Source organism: Leopardus geoffroyi, chromosome D3 (genome assembly GCF_018350155.1).
Source record: "Leopardus geoffroyi isolate Oge1 chromosome D3, O.geoffroyi_Oge1_pat1.0, whole genome shotgun sequence".
Classification (NCBI taxonomy): domain Eukaryota; kingdom Metazoa; phylum Chordata; class Mammalia; order Carnivora; family Felidae; genus Leopardus; species Leopardus geoffroyi.
The window spans coordinates 35,052,034-35,071,737 of NC_059339.1; the positions used below are offsets into that span (position 1 = coordinate 35,052,034).

General features: G+C 36.9%; 1 protein-coding gene across 6 annotated transcripts in view; it reads right to left on the reverse strand.

The window, feature by feature from the left end:
• ANKRD12 (ankyrin repeat domain 12) overlaps nt 1-19,704 on the reverse strand; it is a 129,864-nt gene that overhangs the window by 44,577 nt on the left and 65,583 nt on the right. For 5 of the 6 annotated variants that reach the window (XM_045457069.1, XM_045457065.1, XM_045457067.1 and 2 more), the window contains 2 exons: nt 18,530-18,672; nt 6,395-6,542 (listed from right to left, as the gene is read on the reverse strand). In XM_045457069.1, the coding sequence (XP_045313025.1) occupies nt 6,395-6,542; nt 18,530-18,672 (291 nt within the window). Of the gene's footprint in view, nt 1-6,394; nt 6,543-18,529; nt 18,673-19,704 lie in introns of those variants that run through there. The other variant, XM_045457070.1, reaches the window with a different exon arrangement.

The following is a 19,704-nucleotide window of genomic DNA, read 5'->3' on the forward strand; positions in this document are numbered from 1 at the left end:
CTTAAAGCCCTAACAATGATCATTCCTCACTGGAGTTCTGCTTGTATAATCATGTTTTTTATTAGTTCCAAAAAGTCATTTTGTGCTGTACGTGAATTTTCTTCAGTGCTCATTTTTGTTGTCGAAGTTAATCTGCTTCCTCTAGTAGTTTTATTTAGCTGGGTTAACATTTTGTTTGTTTAAAATGATCATTCTCTCAGATTTCTAGACAACCTTGAAGGGCTGCCTTTGTTAGCACACTGTAACCCAATGGTGGGAGTAGATCGAGGTAGCGGTGGAAGGTAAAGTGGCCTTCACCCCTGTGCCTGCCAGTTAGCAGCTAAAGTACCAGGAGAAGGCTCTCTGTTGTATGATTCCAGATCTCCTCAAACTTTTCTAGTCTCTGTAATGGACAAACTCAGCCTACAGATTTAGCTATTCCTGGGATTTGTGGAGGCTGAAAAGTCCTGAATAATCCCTCAGGGCCAGTAAACCCTCCCCAGCAATTCAACAAATATTTACTAAGCAGTGTCTATGTACCACTTAAGGAACTTAGATCTACTGGATGGTTAAGAGGTGAAAACAGATGCTGGAAAGAACGTTGCCCCCTTTACAATTTTGCCTATAATTTTAGTTTCATTCATTAACATTACCACTACTACACCAAATACTGCTATCAACACGTTACCCAATATTGTATTTTTCTTTCCTTCTTTACAGCCCCCACCCTTGGTCTCCTCTTCTTATAATTAATCCTACTTTTGGATAGGTGATAGTGCTGATCACTTCCTAAGTGAAGTAAAAACGCTGATCATTTCCTGAGTGAAATAAAGGAACTATTACTATTGCTGGTCCCCCTCAAAACTACTGAAAGCTTATCAGGCTTTCCCCAACATATCATCTTAATAATTTTTTATTATCTTTTAAATGGAGAGAGAGAGAGAGAGAGAGAGAGGTAAGAATTTCTTAGCATCTTTAAATGTAGACAGAGAGAGAGGGAGGGAGGATAAGGGAGAGTAAGGGAGGGAGAGGGGGAGGGAGAGGCAGACAGAGAATCCCCAGCAGGCTCCATGCTCTCAGCACAGAGCCCGATGTGGAGCTCATTCCCACAAACCATGAGATCGTGACCTGAGCTGAAATCAAGAGTCAGATGCTCAACCAACTGAGCCACCCAGGCACCCCAAGAATTTCTTAGTATTAAAAAAAAAATCTAATATCCCAGGGATTCCTGGGTGGCTCAGTCGGTTAAACGTGCAACTCTTGGTTTTGGCTCACGTCATGTTCTTGAGGTTTTGTGAGTTCAAGCCCTGCATTAGGTTCTGTGCTGAAACCATGGAGCCTGTTTGGGATTCTCTCTCTCTCCATGTCCCTCCCCAACTTGTGCTTGCTCTCTCAAAATAAATAAATAAACTTAAACAAACAAACAAACCCTAATATCCTGGAACTTACAAGTGTCATCTATCTCGACTGAGTTTTATGCAAAAATACCCAGAAAAGTATAACTCACCTATTAAACACATGCTTCGTTTTTTTAGTCTTTCTCCTTTTTAAACATTTTAACTTTTTCCTACAGGTTACCCTTTTTCATTTTCATGCAATCTATGTTGAAGAACCAAAGCTGTCTGGGTCTCCCACAGTCTAGATTTTGGTTAATGAAGTTCAGCATATCCCTCAAACCCTGATATTTCCTCCAAGTTGCAGCTGGAACCTGAGGACTGAGAATTGTATTCTTTCATTGGGGGCATTGCAGTATTTTTTTTTTTTTTAATTTAATGTTAGCAATGCTTAGATATATTAACTAACTGGGAATTGCAAAACAGTTAATCCTTTTCCCCCATTCTTTTGGCTGAATTAATCTTAAAAGAAAATACTTCTCACCTATAAAGTTACCCAGTGATTAAGTTCATATAGGAAAGGCAAAATAAATGATTACTTTCCATTTCTGCCTAATTTTTAAGATAACAAATTAGTTCTCTGATGATGAATTAATTTAAAAATTTATCACTATGGAATCATGGATTTAAACATTGATGCAACTAATACTGTTACTGAAGCACAAACTTTCCCATCTTTGGCCAGTGGGTATTCCTCCAACTTGTTTCCTAAGGCTTTTTGACAAGGCTTTGATAGTTTCCTTAGAGTCTGTAATGACAAAATGTCCCAAGTTTATCTTCTAGATTTCCTCAAAGAATCACCTATTTTTTCCCAGTTTTCATTTTTTTTTCTTTTTTAATTTGAGAGAGTGTGAGTGGGGGAGGAGCCAAGAGAGAAGGGGTCAGAAGATCTGAAGTGGGATCCATGCTGACATCAGTGAACCCAATACAGGGCTTGAATTCACGAACCATGAGATCATGACCAGAGCTGAAGTTGGATGCTCAACTGACTAAGCCACCCAGGTGCCCCATCCTGCTTTTCTTTTACTTTTAGTAGAATATTTTTCAAGATTATAATCTGGGCACTAGGAATGACTGATTATTGCACACTGTCTTAATGTCACTGCTTTTATATCTTTTCAACACATAAAGCAAGGAAAGCTTATATACTGATATGTTTACATATATATATATGTATTTTTTTTTAAGTTTATTTATTTTGAGAGAGACAACAAGTAAGGGAAGGGTAGAAAGAGAGAAGGAGAAAGACAGAATCCTAAGCAGGCTCCACACTGGCAGCGTGGAGCCCAATGCAGGGCTCGAACTCATGAACTGCAAGATATGACCTGACCCGAAGTCAGATGCTTAACCAACTGAGCCACGCGGTACCCCAGTATTTATTTCGAATTTCATCTGGAAATAATTTCAGACTCACAAAAAGCTAGAAAAAATACTAAATACTATATATCCTTTATCCAGATATGCCTATTATTGTTATACTCTCTTGCTTTATAACTTGTATTCTCTCTATATATACATGTGTGTATATATACATTTTTTCCTTTGAACTGCACGAAGGTAAATTATATACATCATGGCTCTTTACCTCTACCTACTTCAGTGAATATTTCCTAAAACATAAGGATATTATCTATCACCACAGTATAGTTATCAACTTCATAAATTTACACTGATAAAACGCTAATCTTCTGTCCATATTCCTTGTATGGTATAATGTTCTTTATATATAGTCATTCTCCCCCTCCAGGATAGGATCCAGACAAGGAACAGGTATAGCCCTTAACTGTTATCTCTTTACATAATATGGAACATTTCTATCACTTTATGACATTGACATTTCTTAATCTTTCATGGTGCTGGCTCTTAAAAAGAAAAAAACCAGAACATTCCTCATGATTATGCATTCACAGCCAGAATGCTAGAAGAGTAACATTATATCCTTCTCATGGTATCACATCTGAAGGCACATGATGTGCATCCATCCCTCCCTTGATGATGTTAATTTTGACCACAAAGTTCAGTGCTGCTAAATTTCTCTTCTCTATCATTACTGTTTTCCTTCTCCTCTGTTGTGGTATTGGTGAAAAGGCCATGTAAATATTGTGCTCATCATCAAAAAGTCCCCTGTAGATTATCAGCCATTAGTGATTCTTGCCTAATCATTTTTACCATAAAAGATATAAATGATCAGGTAGGGGTGGGAACTGACTAGGAAAGGGTGTAAGGAACTTTCTGGAATGACAGAGACAGTCTGTATCTTGAGAAGATTAGATTATACAGGTCTATGCAGTTCTCAAAATTCAGACTGCTTCATTAAAGATTAATTTCACAAATGTAAATATTATCTTAAATAATCATACGCGAAAACAGAACTCTAGTTAATGAAATGCCTGCTAAAGGATTTAGAAATGTCTGCAATTTATTTTGAAAGGCATCAAAAAAATAAGAAGATTGGATATGTGATAATGTAATAAAAAAAAATCTAGTAAAAAGTTAACAGCTAAGAAACTGTATTTGGTGGGTACAGAGTGTACACTACATAATTCTTTGAGCTTTGCTGTATGTTTGAATTTTTTTTTTTAACTTTTAAAAACCTTTATTTATGTTCGAGAGAGAAAGTGTGCAATGTAGAAGAGGAAGAGAGAAAGAGAGAGAGGGAAGGAATGAATGAATATGAATCCAAAGCAGGCTCCAGGCTCTGAGCTGTCAACACAGAGCCCTGCACGGGGCTCGAACTCATGAACCATGAGTTCATGACCTGAGCTGAAGTCGGACACTTAAGCAACTGAGCCACTCAGGCACCGCTGAACATGTTCATAATAAAACACTGAGATTCTAACTTCTGCACAGCAAAGGAAATCATCAACAACATGAAAAGGCAACCTAGTGAATGGGAGAAAATATCTGAAAATCATGTATCTCATAAAAACATCTAAAATATATAGAGAACTCATACAACTCAAAAGCAAACAATCCAATTTAAAAATGGGGAGAGGATTTGAATAGACATTTTTCCAAAGAAGATGTAAAGATGGCCAACAATATATGAAAAGATGCTCAACATCACTAATTATCAGGGAATTGCAAACCGCAGTGAGATATCTCCTCACATTTGTGAGAATGGCTAGTTCCAAAAAGACAAGAAACAAAAAGTGTTAGCAAAGACGTGGAGAAAACAGACTTTTGCACTGCTGGTGGGAATGTAAATTAGTGCGGCCACTATGGAAAATAGTATGGAAGCTCCTCAAAAAATTAAAGATGGAATTACCATAATTCCCAGCAATTCCACTTCTGGGTATTTATCTGAAGAAACAAAAATACTAACTCAAAAAGATATATGCACCCCATGTTCACTGCAGCATTATTTACAATAGCCAAGATATGGAGGCAACCCAAGTGTCCATCTATGGATGAATGGTTAAAAAAGATGTGGCATATGCATTAATAAATTACCCAACCATAAGAAAGAATGAAATCTTGCCATCTACAAAGAACCCTGAGGTCATCATGCCAAGTGAAGTAAGTCAGAGAAAGACAAATACTGTATGATCTCACTTACATGTGTAATCTAAAAACAAAACAAAAAAACCCCAAGCTCACTGATACAGAGAACAGATTATAGGCTGCCAGAGGTGGGCACTAGATGAAATGGATGAAAGGGGTCAAAATGTACAAACTTTTAGTATAAAATAAGTAAGTCATGGGGACAGAAGGTACAGCATGGTGATAATACTGTACTATGTATTTGAAAGCTGCTAAGACAGATCTTAAAATTCCTTATCACGAGAAAAAAAAGAAAAAATATTTTAACTATGTAGGATGACGGATGTTAACTAGCCTTACTGTAGTGATCATTTTGCAATATATACAAACACCAAATCATTACGTTGAACACTTGGAACATAATGTTATAGGTCACTTCTACCTAAAAAAAAAAAAAAAAAAAAGCACAGGGTAGACCTTTCTGCCTCAAAAGTATAAATGTTGCTTTACTGCTTTCTGGAAATGGCTGAGATTATTAAATGAGTATGGTTTGATTTTTATTCCTTTATTTTATTTTTATTTTTTTTTAACTTATTTTTTTTTTTTAACGTTTATTTATTTTTGAGACAGAGAGAGACAGAGCATGAACAGGGGAGGGTCAGAGAGAGGGAGACACAGAATCTGAAACGGGCCCCAGGCTCTGAGCTGTCAGCACAGAGCCCGACGCGGGGCTCGAACTCACGGACCGCGAGATCATGACCTGAACCGAAGTCGGCCGCCCAACCGACTGAGCCACCCAGGCGCCCCTTTATTCCCTTATTTATAAGAAGTAGTATTACCTAATTTCTTGTAGAAATTCTTTAAAATTTTGTGAGGATATGGCCATTATGATTCTTAATAAATTCTTGAAGAATAAATTCAATGAGGATTTTTGCCTGAAACATGAATCCTTTCAAACTATATGTAAAAGACTTTCTTCAATGCAGGAAAGTTTTCTTCTGTTACATCTTTAATTGTTTATGTTTAAAAGGAAACCAAGTACGTCAAAATTTTTCTGAAATATTCTTTTAGATCTTTCCTTTTTAATACGATGTTTATAAACTGTGCCCCTACCTTACAACAATGAGCAGAGTTCAACCACCTAAATCACAGAAGTCAAAATGCAAAGATGACTCACTAATGCCAGGAAAAACAGGAAGGGTTTGGTTAGTAGCTCTCTAATTCATAACAGAATGAAAGAAGTCAGAGTAGCGTGCTAACAGCTGTTAATGGGGAAAGGTTCTGCAGTAGACTTTAATGTGATAGCAGTTTGTGGGGGGAGCGGGGAGGGAATCATGAAAATAGGGCAATGGCATTATGTCTCCACTTACACAGAAGACATGTAGTAAATACCTAGGTTACTAAATTCATCATTCTTAATAGCTGGCTAACATTATTCTAAGGAACTCAAACATTTTCTGTATTGTAAAGCAGAATCAGAATGTTTTACTAAACACCACGTCAAACAAACAGTTGAATGTAGATTATCTGAAACGAACCTGTGTAACTTTCATCATCATCAGACAAAGGCACCTCTCTTTTTAGCAGCAATTCCAACTCCTCTGTCTCTGCTACATCCACTGGGCGCTCCCCGTGCTTATTAGCTTGAAATGGATTTCCACCATGACGAAGTAACAGTTTGACTATCTGCAATATTAAACAGTAGGAAGATTTAGTCTCTTCAGTGTTCGTGTCATTTCAACCATTCTCTTGAAAACACATATCCTTCTGCCTCATCTACTCTGCCTCTGTTCCTCAGTGTCTATTCTAAATCATGATTACTTTCTTCAAGTTCCGTTTTCATTGCCATCTACCCTCAATCTGATCTTATCTACTACAAAGATGTTTCCTCCCTAAAATTTAAGCTGGGTTATTTGAGCACTAAATCAGATCATTTTTCTTCCTGCTCCATCATCTATTCAACAAATATTTACTGAGTATCTATTAATGAGCACTGCTCCAACTTTTGTAGATAAATCCACGAAGAAGAATAACAAGCTTCTTGGCCTCTTAGAATGTATATTCAAAAGGGAGTCTCAAAAGAAGTATTATCCTTTTGTTTAAGGCTAATATCACTACTAATGCTCTTAATCATCTTCTTTCCCAACTTCTAGGAATTTAAACTGTTAGGAACAGACATGGATTTATTCAGAACTAATGAATCTTTTTTTTAAAGTAGGCTTCAGGGTGCCTGGGTGGCTCACTCGGTTATGTGTCTGACTCTTGGTTTCGGCTCAGGTCACGATCTTGAGGTTCTGTGAGTTCAAGCCCCATGTTGGGCTCTGCACTGGCAGGGCGGAGCCTGCTTGGGATTCTCTCTCCTTCTCTCTGCCCCTGCCCCACTCACATGGTCTTGGTCTTTCTCAAAATAAATAAACTTAATTAAAAAAAATAATAAAATAGCCTCATGCCTAAACACAGAGCCTAATATGGGGCTTGTAACTCATGACCATGAGATGAAGACCTGAGCTAAGATGCTTAACCAACTGAACCACCCAAGTGCCCTAGTTCTAATGAATCTTAGACTTTAAGGCCCTGACTTTCATGGTCCCATTACAGTGTCCTGTATCTAATTTTGTATTCATTACTTTGACACAGTTCTTAAGCTCTCTTGTCTCCTACCACATACAGTAAACTTTGGGCTCCACAAAACCAGGATGTGCCTGGCTAGTTATTTCATTTCTTTTGTTTGTTGCTTATCTTCTTCCATGTTTTTAAACCTCTTTTTGATTGGCTTTCTTAGAAGTCAGTCTCTTTCATCTTAAAAAAAAAAAATGGCAATAAAGAAATGAAACACAGATGAAACAAGAAATTGTTTAAACCTATATTCCCCTCCTCTAGTCAAATCTTTTTTCCTTCATAGTCAAGCTTCTGAAAAGATGTTCACCCTTACGACCTTGACTTTTATGGCTCTTCATTCTTCTACCTGCAATGTCCCATCATTCCCATGTTCATCAGTCCCATGAAATGGGATCTGTAAAGATCTAAGCCAATGATTGTTTCCCTAGGGCTCTGTCCTTGATTCACAGTCCCATGCTCTGGTCTACACCATCTATTTGGAGATCTCACCCACTCTGTTCGAATGTGATTGACAATTGCAATCCATTCATTTATTTTCATTCTCTTGTTTGCTCTTTCTTAGCCCTCTCTCTTGAGCTCCAAACACAAATATCCTGGATATATCGATGAATATATTTGTATTTCAATGCAAATACAATAACTATGTATTGTATGTAATAAATATAATGCAACTACAATGCAATAGTTGAAACCAATAGATCCCAAATAAAGCTCATTAAAACATCTACTTTATCTTTTATCTATTTCTATTCTTAGTGACTAGCACCTATATATACCCAGTCACTGCAGCCAGAAAGCTGGGAGTCAGCACTCGCCCTTGTTTTTCACTGTAGTCTACATCAAATATTATTAATCCTGCTTGCTTACAGTCTCTTGTTTTCACCTTCTATTTCCATTGTGTGTTCTATATATACAAATCTATACTATAATTAACTAACACATTTCTCTACCCTTATTCTAGACCACAAACTTCATGTGAGATCAAGTATTTATTCCCAACACACAACAATGGTATTTTCTTGTATTTAGGAAATAAATGTCTTTTTAAAGAAACCTTATGAAACAAGATGTTGTAAATTAGGAATTCCTAACAAATGAAAAATAGGTAAGAAAAATTAAGACTCATAGTGAATAATGGAAAATTTTTTTCTGGACTATGAAAGAATAAACTATCAAGTTAGAAAATGTGAAAGATAAGAATGTATCAAAAAAACAAATAACTCATGATTCCAACTGTTAATATTTTATCCCTTTTGTTTGCTAATTTTTATCAAATTACACATGCTTACGATTTTAAAAGATCAACTAGCTTTTCAAGGCCACTGGTGAAGAACGACTATCTCCAAAACGTATCTCCACATATTTAAGTAACACACTTAAGTTCGCTTCTTCCATATTTTTCAGTTTTAGGCACTGCCTATTGTCTTACAATGTAAGATGTGGATTCAGCCGTCTGTCACCAACTCTCATCCTCTCCCCTGCCATACACATACATTTCCCTTCCTCCTAGCATTGTAACATAATTACATATGTATTTCTTGTGCATCATTATTAGGCCTAATAAAAATGTTGAGCCAAGTAGTGCTCTATGACTAAATTTCCGTTCTTACACAACTTTATTTTTCCCCTGTGGAGTTAACTGCCTTGATTTTTCATTTGCTTAGTTTTCTACATAGCCATCTTTAATTCATCCCCCATTCTGCTACAAATACAGTCCTCTTCGATTCAGTATACTATCATTTTTTGTTACAGACTCCTTTCTCCAAGCCTTCTAATGTGCTCTAAAATGGACTGGTTGCTCTCTAAGATTTGCTTCCCAGCTGTCAGCTCCCTTCATCCTATAACCCCAGAAATACCCTTTCCTCAATCTTGTGTTGTGTTCTTTACAGACTCTTTTTTTTAATGTTTATTTTTAGAGAGAGAGAGAGAGTGTGTGCACGTGCAAGTGTGAGTGGGGGAGGGGCAGAGAAAGGGAGAGAATCTCAAGCAGGCTCCATGCTCAGCGAGAAGCCTGACTCTGGGCTCAATCTCATGACCATGAGATCATGACCCAAACTGAAATCAAGTCAGACACCTGACTAACTGAGCCACCCAGGTGCCCTAATCCTATCTTCTTTTTTGATTTACTCCCTTTATTTTGTTGAATCACCAACTCCAGAAAATTCCTGAAGAAGTAAATATTTTGAGATTTTTTTACATGTCAGAAAATACCTTTATCTACATTAAAAAACAATTTTCCCTCCAATTCTGAAGGTATCACTCCATTATCTTCTAGCTTCTAGGGTTGTTAATGAAAAGTCTGATGCCATTCTGATTTTTTTTTTTTTTTACCTTATATAATGATTTGTTTCTTCTCTCTGTAAATTTCAGGACATTCTTTGCCCCAGTTGTTCCGAAATTCCAGGATAATGTATCTTTTTTTTTTTTTTTTTTTTAAGTTTATTTATTTTGAGAGAGTGAGCACACAAGGGGGTAGGAACAGAGAAAGAGAGGGAGAGAGAATCTGAAGCAGGCTTCGCACTCATGAACCGCAAGATCATGACCCAAGCTGAAACCAAGAATTGGATGCGAGGATAATGTATCTTGATCTTGGTCTTTTTACATCCATTGTGCTGAGCATCCAACTGAATGCTTATAATTTGAAGACCCATGTTCCTTCAGTTCTCGGAAAATTTCTGGTTTTATTTAATATCCTTTCTGTTTTCAATGTTCTGCCTTCGAAGAACTCTTAAGATACTAGGTTTCTTAAAGTAATCTTTTTTCTCATTTCTGTGTCTTCACTTTTGTCTTTTTGCTTCCTAGTTTCTGGGAGATTTCTTCAACTTTATCTTTAATCCTCAAACAACTGACCCTTGAGCAACATGGGAGTTAGGGGTGCAGATTCCTGTGTAGTTGAGAATCCACATATTAATTTTTGACTCCCAAGAGCTTAATTAATAATAGCCTACTACTGACTGTAAGCCTTAGCAATTACATAGACTGTCAATTAACACGTATTTTGTGGGTTTTTATGTATCACATGCTTTATTCTTACAATAAAGTAAGCTAGAGAAAAGTCAATGTTATTAAGAAACATTGCCTGGGTGGCTCAGTTGGTTGAGCATCTGACTCTTGATTTTGGCTCACAGTTAGTGAGATCAAGCCCCGTGTCAAGGCTCTGTGCTGATGGTGTGGAGCCTGCTTGGGATTCTCTCTCTCTGTGCCCTCCCTCCCTGTCAAAATAAATAAATAAACATTAAAAAAAAAAAACACACACAAGGAAAAGAAAATACATGTATAGTACTATACCATATTTATCGAAAAAAATCTGCAAGGGGACCCATGCAGTTGAAACCTGTATTGGTCAAGGGTCAACTGTGCTCCATTTTTCATTTTTTACCATATTATTAATTTCTAGGAGGTTTTTTCCTTCACTCACTGTTCCTTGTTTAATGCATTCAGCTCTTAATTCATAGCTACAATAAATTCTTAACTCTTTGGGGAAGTTGATGGCTTTGGGGGAACTTCCTCATGGCATTATTTCGTCCTCCAAGTTCCTACATTTTTGTCTGCTTGTTTTGATCTTTATCATCTATATTAGAGACTTTTCTCAAATGCAGGTGGATCACCGGCTGTCCACACTTAAGAGTAAGCCACTAAAAAGACTTACTGAAAGTTTTGTTGGCATGGTTAGGACTTGTTGACAGATGGACTTCATGTTAGTGTGATGTAACAGGACCATTTCATCAGACTCCTCTCTCAGCTAGTTCAATTTCCTGTGGAGAAATCTTTCAACTCATGCTTAAAACTCTAAGCCTTACTGTCAACATTTTGGTTGTTGAAAGGAGGCTGGGTTCTTAACACTCGATATGTTTCACTTAGTTAACTTACACTTTATCCTTACTCTCAACTATTCTTGTGGTATGTCAGTCCAGAATATATGGTTTATACTTGCCAGGAAATCAACCTCCCATCATCTGCTGGGGTGCGAGAGGTGTAATCATATGGCCATGTAGGGTTAGGAAGGGGATAGAAGGGTCAAAAAGACTTTGATACAATTATCTTGTTTTCAGTCCTATCTTAATAGGCACTTCCAGAAGTACCAAGCACCACCAATTCCTGAGGTCTAGTCTTTCTGGGATTCTGCATTTGAATGGCTTTCGTTTCAATTTTCTTTGATTTCTATAAATCAGGAGTTAGCCAATGAAAAGTAATTTTTTATATTTTTTTAAAATACTTTAAAAAGGATTTATATAGAATTAGTTCAAAGGAAGAGAGAGGGAAAAAAGAGGGTAGACAGAGAAAGGATGGTGGAGGCGGCACATGGCCAGCAAAATCTAAAATATTTACTATCTGGCCCTTTAGAGAAAAGTCTGCCAAATCCTGTTCTAGATCAGTAACCACTCATTCTTCTAATTCTCTTCTCCCAAAATGTTGGTTTTCTTGTTTCTTCTTTTTTTGTCCTTGTGCATCTGTCATCTAGAATCTCCTCTTACTGTCATTTTAGGGGTTTGAGAAGGTAACTGAAGTAAAAACTTGTAGTTAATATGAATAATACTGTACGGTACATCTTTATAAGTTGAAAATTTTCCATTTTTAAGCTTATTTCCTTAGGCTAGAGCCACAGGATAAAAAAAAATAAAATAAAATGTAGGATCTTGATACCGCTGAAAACTTTCTACACCCATTAGGAAATAACCAGCAAATACATATTGCATGACTGTGATGAATCAGGGACAGGTGGTTAATTTAAACATGTTACAAAAACCCCAACCCAAATAATCTTCTACAGAACTTCCACATATGCAAATCATTATTTATTCCAGAAGGATTTAAAGGGGGTCCTGGGGTGACTCAGTTGGTTAGGCCTCCGACTTCAGCTTAGGTCATGATCTCACAGTTCATGGGTTTGAGCCCTGTGTGGGGCTCTGTGCTGACAGCTCAGAACCTGGAGTCTTCTTTGGATTCTGTGTCTCCCTCTCTTTCTATCCCTCCCCCATTCATGCTCTCTCACAAAAATAAAACAAAGCTGCTTAAAGCACAAGAGCCAACAAATTTGAAATAAGTAAAAACGATGAAGTAAGAATGGACAGGTATCTAAAATATAACTAGAAATAAGGCAATCACAAAAGTATGTATCATGAAATACTATATACACTTGCAAAAGGTAAGCTAAAGATTAGATTCTTAATAAGCTATGTTAGTCTAAATAATTTACAACAGGACAGAAAACTGCTATCTTTCAGCTTCTCCCACCCTGGAAATGTTTTATGGATGGCTGCAGTTGTCAGAGGTATTATTGAGTTAAAGAAATTTAATTCTTAGGTAGAGATTCATAATAAATGGTACAAATATACACAAATGAGAGTTTGGTGGCTCTCATTTCCCTCTTCCTTCTTAGGCACAAGTAAAAGAACAAGGAGAAAATAGCTCTCAATAGCTCTGAATTGTGACTCCTACTATCCTAGGCATGTTGGTAGGAGGAAAAGCAAAGGTCTCTTGAAAGTAGCATGCCAGTCTCCCTCTGGAAAGAGACTGGAAATAGTGTTTGAGTCCCTGTAAGTATAGGAGCTCAAAGGTCAGCCTCTGGAAATATTTGCAGCTATGTGCACATTTAGAAACTTGTATTCACAGAAACATGTCTAACAAGGCATAATTCTTTAACATTATAGTTAGAAATTAGGAAATCTTATCACTTTAAAGAAAAACAATTCATCCTTGATAAGCTATCAAGAAGAATATCGTTTAAAAAAAAGAGCAAAAAGTACAATATTTAAATAGAGCCAGAAAATAAGTCACTTTCTGATAAATGCAGTGAGAAAGAAATGTACCCTATATATTGTCAGGTCTTATAAATTAAGTCTTTTTCTTTCTGCTTTATTCTCAGTTATGTATTCATCCATCCATGTACCATACATGCATGCATGCAGAACTCAGTAAGTGTTATGTGTTAAATCTTATGTAACAAGAAGCTCCAGGGGTCACTAACACAAATCCATACAAAAAGGCTATATGCAGGGGCGCCTGGGTGGCTCAGTCGGTTGAGCTTCCGACTTCGGCCCAGGTCATGATCTCGCGGTCCGTGGGTTCGAGCCCCGCATCGGGCTCTGTGCTGACAGCTCGGAGCCCGGAGCCTGTTTCAGATTCTGTGTCTCCCTCTCTCTCTGACCCTCCCTCCCTGTTCATGCTCTGTCTCTCTCTGTCTCAAAAATAAACATTAAAAAAAATTTTTTTTTTTAAAAAGGCCGTATGCATGCTACTCACAGTGCAGTACAGGAAACACACACGTACATCAGTTAAAAAAAAAAATGCTGGAACTGCTAAATAGGTATATACAGGTGTATACAATGGCCAAGAGAGCAGAAAAGACTAGTCCAATGGTAAACAAAAACCAGTTCAGGAAAAACAATGTTTATACACTGCATTTTTTCTTTAAAATTAGAACTTCTTTGAGAATCATAAAAAATACCTTAGAGAAAAAAGTTAATGTGAAAAATAGCATTTTTAGGTTCCAAATTCTAGTTTCTAAAATATTTGAGTATTTTTGAAAAATAGTAACATAAAGGTAGCCTTTTAATCTTCTACCTCTGACATTTCTATACCATTTTAGATTTCAAGGTGTGTTTACATGCATAGTGTCTTTTTTCCTTCAAAATATCCCCTTTAGATAGGTATTATTTGTTATATAATTTAAAGACGAGGAAATGGAGATTCAGAGGAGAAAAGCCACTTGTTCAAAATCACACAGATAGTAAATTGGCCAGGCCACAAGTGAATTCGTATCTATCTTCACTCCAAATTCCACTTTTTCGTCAAATAGAGTAAAATGTGCCTTTTAAGACAGGCAGCTTGACACTGAAATTTTTATTGCATGTCAAAAAAGAAAATAGGGCAGAGAATGTTTGCTGCTTAAGAGAACAAAAGGGGATTTTCTAGCAGAAAGGTATGAGAGGATATCAAAATGCAATCTAGGACATTATAAAGCATGTCCTATCTTTCTTACTAGAGTGGAGACTCATTAAGTAGCAACTCTCCTAGATCACTGAATCATCATATCGTTTTTGTCTTAAAAAGGCATGGAGATTCCTCTCTTTTGGTCCCTTAATTTGGAGTCACATCAATTTAATAAACTTGGGAAGAGCAGGAGTTCTTATGTCAATGCCCTGCCACGCTCATGGAGAGGCTGAGGGTATTGAAATGGAACAGGATACACAGTCTTAACAAGACACATCAGAAGCTTGTTTGCTTATTGTGAAGATTAAAAGAACCAATACGTATAAAGCATTTAGAACATTTCTTGTCCCATAGTGAAAATACAAATACTACCACGAGACATTAATGTAATGTAGTTCACAAAATAACACCACAAAATAAGAGATCAAAACAGACCAGTTATTCATATTTAGCTTCATACCCCAGTCATTTTATCATGTGAATACCGAGGATTTTTCTTACTGAGGAATTAGTAAAATCTGATTTCCATTTTTGTCACCAAGTTGATTTTTCCTATTATTTGACTTTGGGAAATATTCACTGAAGCCTATTGACTCAAAGAAGACAAATAAATGCAACTACCTAAAAATGCAGTTACAAGAACCTCAGATAAATAATTTATGTGACACTCCATTACCAAGTCTCCCTTAATATGAAAAATTTCAGTAGTTACAAATGTTTTTCAGATCAATAAGCAATTACATCTTCATTTGTAATGAAACGGTGCCACTTCTATGCACACTGTTCAAGTATTCCTCAAAGTAAATGTTACTCATGGCACAGTTTCAAGCAAAAGAAACTGCTGACTTCATGAAATTCAAAGTACAACAAGGTATTAAACGTGATGGTAGTGAAGACTAAGTGTTCATCCAGCTTGAAAAGAAATGCTCACTATAATCCCAGACTTGCTAAAGATAACCAAATCCTTTCCTTCTCTTCTTCAATCACCATCATTGGTCTACTCAATAGGAAAACCATGTGTGAGGCCATTTTTTAAAAGGGAATTTCCTGACTTTATAGGTTCACTTGGGATTAGGTCACCATGAAAAGGAAGTTTTACCCAAGTGTCCGGAGTCTGGGGTTCACACAGTGTTTGACTCTTGCCTGGAGAAACCTGAGAATGAATGGTTGACTGGATTTGCTGCTGATAAGCAGGGAGGGAAGGCAGTCATGGAAACAGATCTGCAGGCTCACTAGTGGTAGGGAATGGTATGTCTCCCTGAGTCCCACCTGTACTGTGCATTGGAGTGGAGAGGCAGCTGCAAATGGATCCACAGAGCCAGGTAGCAGTGCCAGGCAGAAGCTTCCGTCTGAAGGTTCTAGTGGATGGTGTGCACTGCTCAGATACCTTCTAAATGGACCAAGATGCTTATACCCCCAACTGCTGGGAGTGGCACCACTTAAGGGGTATGCCTCCTTGCCATCAGCAGCTTGCATTCACTGACTGATCCACGTGCACGCACACAGACCTAGCCCCTACCTCAAATCAGAGCAAACTCCGAAGTGCATCTTCGTATCAATGACTCCCTGTGACACTGGCTGAAGCTTTTGTTGCAGCTGCACAACTTCTTCCTTTGTTCTATCAGCTTCTTCCTTTGTTCTATCCTGCTGCTGTCATATCCTAACAGGTGTTGCTCCTGAGATCACATCCCTCTTTCCTCCTATCTCTGCAAGCACCTGCAAATTTCTGTCTCAGAATCCCAGCACCCAACCTATGGTACATAGAGTGGTCCTACGAAGCAAACTCTAAAAACTCTAAAACAGGATTTTTGAACTGAATTACACGTTGGCTGCCATGACATCCTGGCATATGGTGGCCATTGTTCAAACTTTCAGGCCTTTGAGATGTACCAGGGAAGTACTAATTTTAATGATGGTGCTTCTATTCTCAAGCCTTCACAGTCAGGTGAATGCACCTTTTCCATTCCTGAAGAAGAGAAGTTTTTCTCAAAATGAAAGTAAGATTCTGGGTTTAGATAGCACAGTGGAAGACAGTTTAATGGTATCTTACTGTAAGTCAGGAGAATTAAATGTAAGTTTCTCTAAGACAGAATGAGTTCAGAGTCTCTTCTTAACCACTGTCGAACAAAAACTCCTCCTCTGCTTGGCTTCTAGGAAGCTAGAAAAACATTCTTCTGTCATCCAGACAGGAAAGTAGAATATTGCTTTCTGGAGAAACTATCTATACCAAGAGAAGAACCTATGAATACTGACATTTAGGAGACTTTGACAAAACAGCCATCTTGTTCCACCAGACACACTACAGAAAAGCTCACCAGCCAACAGACTCCGTACATTACACATCTTGTCAGTCAGGCTTTTTTGAGCTTCAGTCAAATATGAATGAACAGAAGTTAACAGAAGATCTCTAATGTGAGAAATACACCACATCAGAGCAATGAGGATCTTGGGGAAATCCATGACCATGCAGGAAATAGAACAAACCATTTAATTAATGAAAGTTAAGATGGGCACCCGGAAACTAGAAATCTCGTGGGAAGACTGAAAATCCCACATGGGATTAATGGTTAAGTGATATTCCAGGACGGCACCTATGCCTCAGATCTAGAGAGCAACTAGTTCCAAAGAGATCAGGATACGAGGTATCTTATATACAGGGATATGAAAAATCCCACAGGTATTTCTCAAAAATAATAAACTGATCAATGTGCTTTACCTTATTTACAGGCTAAATGAGTTTTATCAGAGAGAACAGAGAAGAACAAATACAGATGCACAGAAAACTAAATTAACAAAAGAAGAAAAGGCAATATATTAACCCAGATAATAAAACAAACAAACAAAAATCCAAAAAAAAAAAAATACAATTATAATAAAGGCTAGTAAAGACTACATAATATAGATTCTGTGAATATCTGAACAGCAATAAAATCTTCTGCAGGAGGTCAAAAAATAAAAACTAAAAATTAAAAAGTAAGACAGCTTCATCTTGCTAGAAATACAGAAGAAACACCTATGTTAGTTGTTTTGGCAGGGTGCCTAGGTAGTTCAGCCGATTTAGTGGCCGACTCTTGATTTCAGCTCAGGTTATGATCTCGTAGTTTGTGGGAGTGAGCCCTGAGTTGGGCTCAGTGCTGACAGCGTGGAGCCTGCTTGGGATTCTCTCTCCCCCCTCTCTGTCTCTCTCTCTCACTCTCAAAGTAAATAAATAAACATTTAAAAAATAAATAAACAGTAGTTGCTTTTGGCTAAAAATACTGAGAAGTGGGGAGGAAGGGGAGGGAGCCTGCAGTTATCTTTAGAAGCTATAAGGTACTTTTCAACTTTCTAAACTATATCCAAATATTCTTTAATAGGTTTTCTCTTTACATAGTTTTTACTTTTATTTGAAACACAAAATCCTGCTTTTGAACCATTCCTAATAGTGTCCCAGACTGATTTGCTCTCACTGTAAGCAGACTACCACAATGCAAATAAGCATTAAAGACACTTAAAACATGAACTTCATTACAATAGAGATGGGCTTAAGCTTGGATATCAGCATGACAAAGATTGAAAATGCAAATGGATTTAAAACCTACAATGGTTCATAAAATTACATCAAAACAAATTAAACATGATGTTCAAAGGTGCCATTAATTTGTAAGCATATATAATCATGTTTGATTATGTTTTTATTACTATACATATAAACCATCTGAATATATTAAATAAATAATATCAGCTAACATTCAGGAATGAAGGTTGCAGAGAGAGAGACCATTAAATATTAGTAAGTCTGAAAAATATAGATAGGGCAAGACGGTAAAATTTTCACTATAAGTAAAACCTGTTTTAACTGCTGCATCTAGCTATCTGACAGGAGAATGGCCTTGCAATAAAATTTTGCCGACCTGTTTAATTAACTATCAAGTTGAATAAATCTTATGTTTTAGATAAAACACTAAATTTGACTACAATATGAATTAGCAATTAGAAGGCAGGAAAAAGGAAAATAAAACACAGATGAGCTCACCAAGCAACGGGTGAAATATGAGATGGTATGACGAAGAAGTGAACTAAATTACTCTGGGCTGAGTTAATATTTTGAAAATGTATATTGATTTTTCTATCATACTTACATCTCTGTGCCCACTACTAGCAGAATCATGGAGTGGAGTGTCATCATCTAATCCTTGTGTGTTAACATCTGCTCCAGCTGCTATAAGTATCTTAGCAACATCATAATATCCAACGTTGCAAGCTTCATGCAATGGTGTCCAACCTAAAGTTAGCATATTAATTTAACATATGGTTAATTTACACTAATTAAAAAAATATGTTTTATATACATAGCTTCATGAGTGAGATATATGGATTCTAATACACATAGTACTGAAGGAAAAAGGAATGATTAACAAGCTACTGGAAATAAACACCTAAGAATACCACCAATTTTACAGAAGATTTATTTATGTTAATATTATTTCCACTGGGGCTAAATATTTTACCAAAATATTAAATTTTTAAGCTTATCCAATAAATATAAACTTGCTGTAATGTATAATAATCATCTGAACTATGGAAAAAGAATAGAAAAAGGAAAAAATTAATAAGCTTGTTAGGGGATTTCAGCAAACAAAAGCCTCTATGTTTTAAGAGTTTTCATTTTTCCAAGACTTAATACCTACTTTAACTAAAATAAATTTATCATTACAATAACTTTGGTGATAGAAAAAAAAAAAGTTGTGTTAATGAAAGAAATTAGAAAACAAAAAATACAACACAGAAAATAAGCATCACCCATAATTCCACCACTCAGATATAAAAATTTGAATAATCTAGCCTAATTCTAACCTCTTTCTTTCTTAGATCTGTAATTTTTTTCTTTCTATTTTTACTATTACTTAATTTTTAAAGTTCATTTTGAGAGAGAGAGCGAGCAGCACAAGTGGGGAGGGGCACAGAGAGAGGGAGAAAGAGAATCCTAAGCAGGCTCTGTGCTAGCACACAGCTAGCTGACTTGGGGCTCAATCCCATGAATCATGAGACCCATGACCTGAGCTGAAATCAAGAGTCAGGCACTCAACTGAGCTACCCAGGTGCCTCTCTTTTTTTTTAATTTATTTTTTATTTTAGAGAGAAAGAGCGTGAGCAGGAAGAGGCACAGAGGGAGAGAGAGAATCTTAAGTAGGTTCCATGCTTAGCGTCCAGCCTAATGTGGGGCTCGACCCCAGGATCCTGGGATCATGAGCTGAGCCAAAATCAAGAGTTGGACACTCAACTGACTGGGCCACCCAGGCACCTCTCTCAGGCA